Here is a 10,078-nt window from a genome sequence, read left to right on the forward strand (position 1 = left end):
AAAAAAAAAAAAAGAATACTGATTGTCACATTATTCCTAATTTTTTTAAAAAAAGTGAAAAAGTGAAAGTCCTTGTAGAAGAATGACTAGTAAATTGTGATGTACTTATACACTAGAACACTGCGATACAGTTGATAAAATTAATGTAGTTGATCCACATCTGTAAACATGGATAAATCTAAAAATTATAGTGTTAAGTAAAAAATGGATGCTGTAGGTTAATATATATATAGTACGATGTCATTTATATAAAATTCAAAACCTGTGAAACAACTATATAACACAATGGTTAGAAAATCACATAGTAAAAAAAAATGTTTTAATGCATATGAAGAATAAAAACTGAACTTGTGCTAATGAGTATTTCTGGAGAGGAGAAAAGAGAATAGGACCAGAAAGGGGTCCCAAAAGATAGAAAGCAAAACTGACATAATATTAAGTTTTAAAAATGCTGGTAGATACATAGTGTTCTTTTTGTGGGCAAACTATTTTATTAATTGCTACTCTTATCTATATCTAAAGCATATTTTAAACATTTCCTTGTTGGGGTGCTTGGCTGTCTCAGCTGGTGGAGCGTGCAACTCTTGATCTTGTGGTTATGAGTTGGAGTCCCACGTTGGGTGTAGATATTACTTAAAAATAAATAGCTTTCTTGTTAAAAACTCCCACTAATTTATTTTTTTAAGGATTTTATTTATTTGAGAGAGAGAGAGAGCACAAGTGGGGGGAGGGACAGAGGAAGAGGGAGAGGGACAAGCAGACTCCCCCATGAGTAGGGAGCCCAACATGGGGCTCAATCCCAGGACCCCAAGATCATGACCTAAGCCGAAATCAGATGCCTAACCTACTCAGCCACCCAGGTGACTCAAAACTCACACTAACTTCTAAACTATATAGATCCTCTAAATTAATACTGGTGTGTAGAAACTCAGTGTAATAAAGTTTTTCACGAAATAGAAATATGCCTGTGTATATCACTCTGGTCTGCCATAAACAAGGGAGGCAAAGAGTGCAAACTTCCAGTTGTAAATAAATATCTCATGGGGATATAATGTACAGCATGGAGAATATAGTCAATAACATTGTGTTGATTTTGTGACAGATGGTGATGAGATTTACTATGGTGACCATTTGTCAATGTATATAAATATTGAATCACTATGTTGCACACCTAAAGCTCATACAACATTGTATGTCAGCTATACCTCAATTAAAAAAAAAAAAAACCCAGTCAAACTGAAACAGAATAGTGATGTGAATTAAGCTGGTCCCCAGTCTATCTCTTGGTGATCTTCTTGCCTTTCTTTAACAATGTAGAGATCACCTGAACTCAGTCCAGGAAAGGGAAGGGTCTCATTTCAGTCAATTTTAACTGTCAAAACCTTAGTCGTATGGTTGAGCTCCTTTGTGGGCATTAGAAAACAAGTGAACTTCCCCAAGACTTGTATTTCTAATGCTATAAACAGACAAGCCAGCACTTTTTTGTCTGGAGACTACTAGTTAAGATAAATTCTTTCGTTTTTTTAGGATAAATTGTTAGATATTTAGTCTTGGAAGCAGAAATTATTTAAAAATTATTAATTAGGGCACCTGGCTTGCTTAGTCAGTGGAGCATGCAACTCTTGATCTCAGGGTTGGGAGTTCAAGCCCCACTTAGGGTGTAGAACTTACTTTAAAAAAAGTTTACAAAGGACGCCTGGGTGGCTCAGTCATTAAGCGTCCACCTTCGGCTCAGGGCCTGAACCCAGGGACCTGGGATCGAGCCCCACATCAGGCTCCCTGCTCTGCTGGGCTGCCTGCTGCTCCCCCTGCTTGTGTTCCCTGTCTCGCTGGCTGTCTCTCTCTCTGTCAAATAAATAAATAAAATCTTTTAAAAAAATGTTTACAAAATAAAAATTATTAATTGATCGTTTTCTGAGTAAGGGAATTTTCATAGTCACTTGCCTGGTATTAAATATATGTTAGCGTGGTGGGGTCTCACTAACAACTACAAGTTTTTAGTTAACTTCAAAGCTCCAACCTATAATTTATCCAGGTTGTGTGTCTTCCCATCAATTATGAATGCATCAGGTAATACTTTAGAGCTGGAAAGCATAGCATTAAAATAGTGAATCAGTAAAAACGTTGACTTCAATTTTTATAATCTCTACAGGTTGCAATACTGTGATGAGACCGTTCCTGTAACTTTTGATCCACACACACAGTTTCTTGGTCCTCAGAAGAAAGCAGAGGAAGTTCAAAGAGACATTGGGTTTTGGTGTCCAAGGCATCTTAAGACTTCTGGGGGACAAGGCTATAAGTTTCTGGGAATTGACCAGTGCGCACCTCCATGCCCTAACATGTATTTTAAAAGTGATGAGCTAGAGTTTGCAAAAAGTTTTATCGGGATAGTTTCAATATTTTGTCTCTGTGCAACTCTGTTCACATTCCTTACTTTCTTAATTGATGTTAAAAGATTCAGATACCCAGAGAGACCGATTATATATTACTCCGTCTGCTACAGCATTGTGTCCCTGATGTACTTTATTGGATTCTTGTTAGGTGATCGCACAGCCTGCAACAAGGCAGATGAGAAGCTAGAACTCGGGGACACAGTAGTTCTGGGCTCTCAGAATAAGGCCTGCACTGTTCTGTTTATGTTTTTGTATTTTTTCACAATGGCCGGCACGGTGTGGTGGGTGATCCTTACCATTACGTGGTTCCTAGCGGCAGGAAGAAAATGGAGTTGTGAAGCCATTGAACAAAAAGCGGTGTGGTTTCATGCCGTTGCGTGGGGAATACCAGGTTTTCTGACCGTGATGCTTCTTGCTATGAACAAAGTTGAAGGAGACAACATTAGTGGTGTTTGCTTCGTCGGCCTTTATGACCTGGATGCTTCTCGCTACTTTGTGCTCCTGCCACTGTGCCTTTGTGTGTTTGTTGGGCTGTCTCTTCTTTTAGCTGGCATTATTTCCTTAAATCACGTTCGACAAGTTATACAACATGATGGCCGGAACCAAGAGAAACTAAAGAAATTTATGATTCGGATTGGAGTCTTTAGTGGCCTGTATCTTGTGCCACTAGTGACACTTCTGGGATGTTACGTCTATGAGCAAGTGAACAGGATCACCTGGGAGATAACCTGGGTCTCCGACCACTGTCGTCAGTACCACATCCCATGTCCTTATCAGGTAAAGAGCATTTGTATTAGTTCACTAATTTTTTAAAGATTTTATTTGAGAGAGAGTGGGAGAGAGCACATGCACATGAGCCAGTGGGGAGAGGGAGAAGCAGACTGACTGAGCCGAGAGCCCAACACAGGGCTCAATCCCAGGATCCAGAGATCATCACCTGAGCTGAAAGCAGACTCTCAACCAACTGAGCCACCCAGGATCCCCTGTAGTAGTTCACTATTTAACTTTAACATAGAGGATGTTCCCTGGAAGTACACTTCAACTAGTCTGAACAGGACATTAGATTTTTCAGAAGAAAATCCAGTGGACAGAGGGAATTATTCCCTGGGCATTAGAAGAAACTGGAGTCAGGGCCTCAAGAATTCTTCCTCAAGTTTAGACTTTGGTTACAATCTTAAAGTGCCTCCTTTGCTGTTCTTCTAAAAATTAAATTCGGTTGCTGAGGCAGATAAATAATAATGAGGAACAGAAACAGAAGAACAGGTCTGTCAACTCCTGCTGAATTGGGAGTTGTTTTTAATTCTTCCATTAGTGGGGGGAACCATATTTGGGTATATTTAATTTGATCATATCATCTAACAATTTTTTGTTTCGTATAAGCTTATAAAAACAGAACTTATCTTACTGTATTTTACTGATACTTATTACACTCTCACCAACCAAATTTTTTAAAGCACAACAATGCATAAAGAGTCGAAAATACTATGTTGTTCCAATGAATTTAAATGTAATTTTTTGGTAGACTTAGTGAAGGAAAGTAGATGAATTCTTAAAGCCCGATATTTTGGCAATTGTAAGAAGCTGCTATATTTATAGGGAAAAAATGCTGGGAAATCAAGCCAAGATTTAGGATATTCTTTCTAAATATATTTAAGTGTTTTTCCTTTCTAGCTATGTATTTTGATACACAGATAAGCTCTTCATTCAGAACTTTAGTAAAGAATATACTTAAAGCAGCACTATTCATTATATTATGCTATGTCAAACATTTTATAATAAAACAGACTGAAGATTTATACTTTTTATTCAACTTTTACATTGACCATATAGACTTCTTTCCACTTAAAATGTATCACTGAAATTGTTATTCATTTTTTTTGTAGGCAAAAACAGAAACTCGACCAGAATTGGCTTTATTTATGATAAAATATCTGATGACGTTAATTGTTGGCATCTCTGCCGTCTTCTGGGTTGGAAGCAAAAAGACCTGCACGGAATGGGCTGGGTTTTTTAAACGAAATCGTAAGAGAGAGTAAGAAGCTATTGAATTATCTGATGTTGTTTTAAATTAAATAGAACAAATACCAAGGAACTATTCAACTCATCATTGTACTGGAGTTTCGTTATGTCAACTATTACATCAAATTTGGAAATCTTTTTTCTGGAGAAATATACTTTATTTTGTTGGCGTTCGTTAAAATAGTCTTTGATCTATACTATTCTATTGAAATATGAATGAAAGATTTGTAAAGTGTACGTTTTCTTTACACAGCTTATATTTAATATAATTGCAATCACTGGATTCATTATTTTGGGTGCAGCATTTTAAATTTTAATTATTTTATCAGTGATAAAAGATTAAATGGGATCAAATATATGGAAGGAAATCTATAGAGCATGATTCAAATATATTGTATGATCATTGTTTACTACCTTTAAATTTTACTACACATAGTGCTGGCTTAAAATATCACTTATTTGCCTTGCTTAAGATGGTAAAATTTTAACCTTATGTAGTATTTTATAATAATATAGTAGATTTGCAAGTAAATAGTTCATTTTGGTTATATACATGGTATGCTCTATACAGTCAACAGTATAGTATAGGTTTTCAACTATTCCCCATTGGTTTAATAAACTTTTTTGGGGTAAAAATTTCAGAGCTATAGATCTTTTCTAAGTTTTTGAAGTCTGAAAAATTGCATCTATTTTTTTTAAGATTTTATTTGACAGAGAGAGAGAGAGAGAGAGAGCGGGTACAAGCAGGGGGAGAGGCTGAGGGAGAAGGGAGCCTGATTGAAGAATTGCATTTAACTGGACTTTAATTTTTTTGCCCTATTATTATTTATGTATCCCATATTTATATACTCACACTTCAGTATAACTTGCTAACTTTAATGTTAGAAAGCAAACAATTAAATTTAATGACAACCATTCTATGTTCTTTCTCTTCTGGTTTACTTTTATGTTTGATATATTTATGTGTGATATACAGATAGTCCCCTACTTTATGCTGCTTTGAGTTTCCTTGTCCTCATCCTTTGGTTTGGCTTCTTTAATTTCTTACCAATCTACTTAGGCCGACAAAGGTAACTAACAGTGTATGCAAAAAAGATTTCACTTCATGACAATCTACTTATAGCTCATAGTATCTATAATCTCAGATTTCATAACTATAAGCGATTTAGAATTTTTAACTTGATTGACTAAGGGTTTTTGGTATAAGATATGGGATATGCTTTTTGGCTTCTCGATAACACTTAACATTTACCAAGTCAGCCCTCTCCTTGGCTTCTCTTACAGTCCAATCAGTGAAAGTCGAAGAGTTCTACAGGAGTCATGTGAGTTCTTCTTAAAGCATAATTCTAAAGTCAAACACAAAAAGAAGCACTACAAACCGAGTTCGCATAAGCTGAAGGTCATTTCCAAATCCATGGGGACCAGCACAGGCGCTGCCACCCATCATGGCGCCTCCTCGGTGGCGATCACCAACCACGATTACTTAGGACAAGAGACTTTGACAGAAATACCAACCTCCCCAGAGACATCAGTGAGAGAGGTGAGAGCAGATGGAGCGAGCACCCCCAGATCCAGAGAACAGGACTGTGGGGAGCCGGCCTCCCCAGCAGCATCCAGCTCCAAACTCTGTGGGGAACAGGCCGACCGGAGAGGCCGGGCAGGCAATGGGAATGATAAGATCAGCGTATCCGAAAGTATGCGGAGTGAAGGAAGGTGAGCTTGGATTTTGTTTTCTTAAATCGGGACCGCTTTGAAGACTGCATTATATACTTTTTATTAAAGCATAGCACATCTGGAAGGAAAATATTCTAGGAGATGACATGTTCATACACTTAATCCAAGGAAGTTTGGGTTTAAGAAGTTGAGGTTCAGACTATAAATGTGCTGTTCGGTAGTTTGATTCTTAGCTTGGAAAAGAGCCTTCATGAATGTTGTTCAGATAGGAAAGTGATGTTCGTTTCTACGGTAATTGTTAAGCGTTGCGTGTATATTTGGGTTAATGCTTAAATCCTTCTGAAATAGAGGCTATTCAGTTGTAACTAGTATTGTATCATAGTACTAAAAGGCATTTGTCATTTTATATGAAGATGATTATAAAATGTTTATTTTCTGAACATGAAAGGATATTGATATTAATGAATTTTTCCAAATGGTCATAGGTGATCCAAACACAGGTAAACATCAAATTAGCCAGAATGCTGATAGCTAAATACTTTTAGGTCTCAAGGTTGTCTCACCTCCCTCTTCCCAAACTAGACCAAATGCACCTTCTTTGTGTTCCCGTAACAGTTTTTGCAGACTGGATTCTGATTAGATATATGCCTTTAAAACTCCACTAGATCTGTAAACCCTCAAAGGCGGAGCTGAGGTCTGATTCATCTTTGTGTTTCCATCTTTGTGTTGGAATTACACAATGTCTCATCCTTGGTGGGAGATGAATAAAATACTTGCTAAACCAAGGGCCAGGATCCTGCCATATTAATTGTGTTCCCCATGCTATGCCGTGCTCAGCCCGTGCACATGGGTGATGCTAAATGAGGTTTCTGACGTTAGCAAGAACTGTATTTGAAAATGAAGTATTTGTATTTTGAGTTGTCAGGGTGCACATAGTTTTAGTTACTTATGCTCTGATAAAGGTGGGTGTCAGTTGGGAGTCAAGCTCCTGGAAAACGGATGGCAGTTATAAAGGCATTAGGCATCACATTTGTGCTTTGGTCCTAGTATATCACCTTTCGTCTTCTTACCTAGGCTAACTCCAAAAAGTGACGTCACCGAAATGGGCCCAGCACAGAGCAGCAGCCTGCAGGCCCCTGGTTCTTTGGAGCCAGGCAGCCCGAGAGGCTCCACGTCACTGCTCATTCACTCGGCTTCGGGAGGGAGCAAAGAGCAAGGCCCCGGCGCTCCCTCCGATACGTGAGAGACAGGTTCGCCTGTTGCTGAGAAGGGGATTCATGCTACACTGGAGAGGACAGCACGCTGTCTTATCATCACTGTTCTGTTCTTTTGCACTGACAGCCACATTGCCTGCTGTTACACTGGAAACCGTAGATTCCGAGAATAGGATTCATTTCGCACAGAGGTTAACAATGACAGTATACCCAGAAAGCAGAAATGTGCAGGTGAATATTTTTTCAACCTGTGTGGGAGGAGGGAGTTAGAGGAATCTTCCTTTTCTATTCATGAAGATTCTACTCTTGTTAAAGAAGTGTTTTAAGATGTGCTATATGCTGTTTCACTTTTATGGTATAAAATCAAGATAGTTCTCAGCTAAAGTATTTAAAACTTATCTTTGTATTTTTTTTTATATATTTGAAAGTAAGTGTATATGGACTTGAACTTTTTTAGGAATCCTGGAAACGCTATTCAAATTATTCTGATATGTTAGCACTACTTTGGTAGCTTTTACACTGAGTTCCTAAGAAAATGGAAAAATAGCATTCTTTTATGGTATAAAAAATATTTGACACACCAGAAGGAGTTATAATGGGAGTTAAGCTTTAAAATAAACCTGCTTATTCCACTCTATCTTCCCTGTGTGAATTTTATAAAGTCCTTTTGTTTTAGAAATTTCATACATCTGTTATGCCACTAAAATAAGGTGCTTGATATCCAATGTTGATTGTATTATGCTGCTCGCTGATCCTTCTACATTTTTAAATAATATGTCCTGAAGGATTAGATGAAACGTTACTGTTTTAGAAATTAAGCCAAGTGCAGTTGATTTCCTTTTTTAAAAAAATGTTTTATGACCACTCAAGATTGTATTTTTATGACCATTTATAGTTGCTTGTACTTCTGTTTTTTAACATTTAGAATACTAAATTTTGTACAGTATCTTTGTCAGACATTATGTAGAATTCATTTCTATACTTTTATAGGATTTTGCTGAACATTAAAAAATGTTAAAAAAAAGTGTAATATTAGTGCCAATCAAATGGGGAAAAATGTAGTCATGATAAACAAAATGTATTTTATATAGCATACTTTAAAATATTAAAGAATTTTCTTAATTTTATTTCCAGTTAAGTGTTATACCTTGAACAATGTTTTCTGATGCTTTGGGTTTTTTTCCCTCAGTTTAGCATTCTATTAAGCATAAAAAGAAAATTATCATGTACTGTATGGAAAATGTAAATATTAAAACTTTTCCACATTTTTGAACTTTGTATACAAAAACATTGTGTGATCTTTCCAGTAATAAAATTTTCTCCGTGTAAGAGATTGTAGAGTATTCTGTGCTTATTTTTAGTGGTCCTGACCCAGGAAGTGGTAGAATTTTTTTGATCAGTGGCTCCATGACTAATAAACCAGAAGTTTTTTGTTTTTGTTTTTTTTTTACTGGAAAAAGAGAAGACAGGACTCTTATTTTATTTTGCATCTGTTACAATTTCTTCCCAGAGTATACATTATACAGCCATATTTACCATACTTTTTAAAGCCAGTGGAAGACCTGAAGGATGGGGTAAAGCAAACGGAACCCAGGACCCTGCTTTCACTCCTGGAAGTGGGAAAAAGAACAATATTAGATTAAAACATTTTAAAAAATGGTAAGACAGTGAGAAATTGCCTGGCTAAGACCCGGGAGAAGAAAGAAATTCACCCTGCCAGCCCCAACAATTGGAGCTTCTTTGCCCAGGGAGCATTTAATGATTGGGAAAAGGTGGCTGAGAGGTTGAACAGTTATTACCAGCCTCGGAGGGCTGGGCTCAAGGGAAAGAGGGTCCACACACCACATGGCACTTAGAATTGTGACCTCAAAAGGATGAATCCTAGAAGTGTAAAGTGTCAGGAAAGCAGCGTTGTTTCAAGTTATCTGGGTGGACTGGAAAAAACCTTTTACTCTTAAATTAGAATTAGGTAGTTCTGGATTAGAGGTAGGCAGAAGCAAATGGAAATCTTGTCTGGAGGAAGAAAATGTCATTCTCTGTACTCTACAAATACTTTTTCCAATACGAGAGTCATCATATGATCAAACATAAGCAGGCATGCAAAACAATACATGAATAAGAATTGGCACAAACATCCGACAGGAGGAAACGATCCAGAGTACGGTACTCCTGAATTACGAGGCATGGATTTGCTAAACTAATGTAACTTAAAAATACGAGACACCACTACACCTATTAGAATGGTTAAAATCCAAAAGACAACTGATGATATCCATTTCTGGTAAGGATGCAGGGCAACAGGAATGCTCATGCATCGCTAACGGGAACACAAAATGGTACAGCCATTCCAGAAAACAGGAGCTTCTCAACACAGCCGAACGTGGTCTCACCCTCTGATCCCGCGACCCCACTCCAAAGAATTTCTTGAACTGAGTGATGTGGATACTTCATCCTTGAGGTGCAGTAGAATTCTTCCCTCAAGTCTGGCCAGCACATAGCCAGTGGCTCCCTTCCAAAGAACACAGTAGGGAATGGGGCGGGGGAAGAACTTCCACGGTAGAGAAACTTGACAAAACACTACCCGAGCCAGGTGACAGAGTCGACATCAGTAGAGGGCCTGTTGAGAGTCGGTGCCCTTCTTATGAGCTGATGAAAATGGCACTTGGCCTTGTGATCTTCCTCCCCCAAAGCTATAACCTCAGTCTAGCTGTGAGAAAAGCAGACAAATCCCAACAGATGGACATTTTACAAAATACCTGACCAGCACTCAAAGCTATC

General features: G+C 37.7%; 1 protein-coding gene across 3 annotated transcripts in view; it reads left to right on the top strand.

Annotated features, from left to right (window-relative positions):
- The window catches only part of FZD6 (frizzled class receptor 6), a 35,845-nt gene extending 27,214 nt beyond the window's left edge, over positions 1–8,631 (top strand). For all 3 annotated transcript variants that reach the window (XM_002930800.4, XM_034668411.1, XM_034668410.1), the window contains 4 exons: positions 2,153–3,170; positions 4,277–4,425; positions 5,697–6,125; positions 7,161–8,631. In XM_002930800.4, the coding sequence (XP_002930846.1) occupies positions 2,153–3,170; positions 4,277–4,425; positions 5,697–6,125; positions 7,161–7,329 (1,765 nt within the window). In that variant the 3' untranslated portion in view covers positions 7,330–8,631. The remainder of the gene's footprint in view (positions 1–2,152; positions 3,171–4,276; positions 4,426–5,696; positions 6,126–7,160) is intronic.
- The last annotated feature ends 1,447 nt before the right edge of the window (positions 8,632–10,078 follow it).

Source organism: Ailuropoda melanoleuca, chromosome 9 (assembly GCF_002007445.2).
Source record: "Ailuropoda melanoleuca isolate Jingjing chromosome 9, ASM200744v2, whole genome shotgun sequence".
Taxonomy (NCBI): Eukaryota; Metazoa; Chordata; class Mammalia; order Carnivora; family Ursidae; genus Ailuropoda; species Ailuropoda melanoleuca.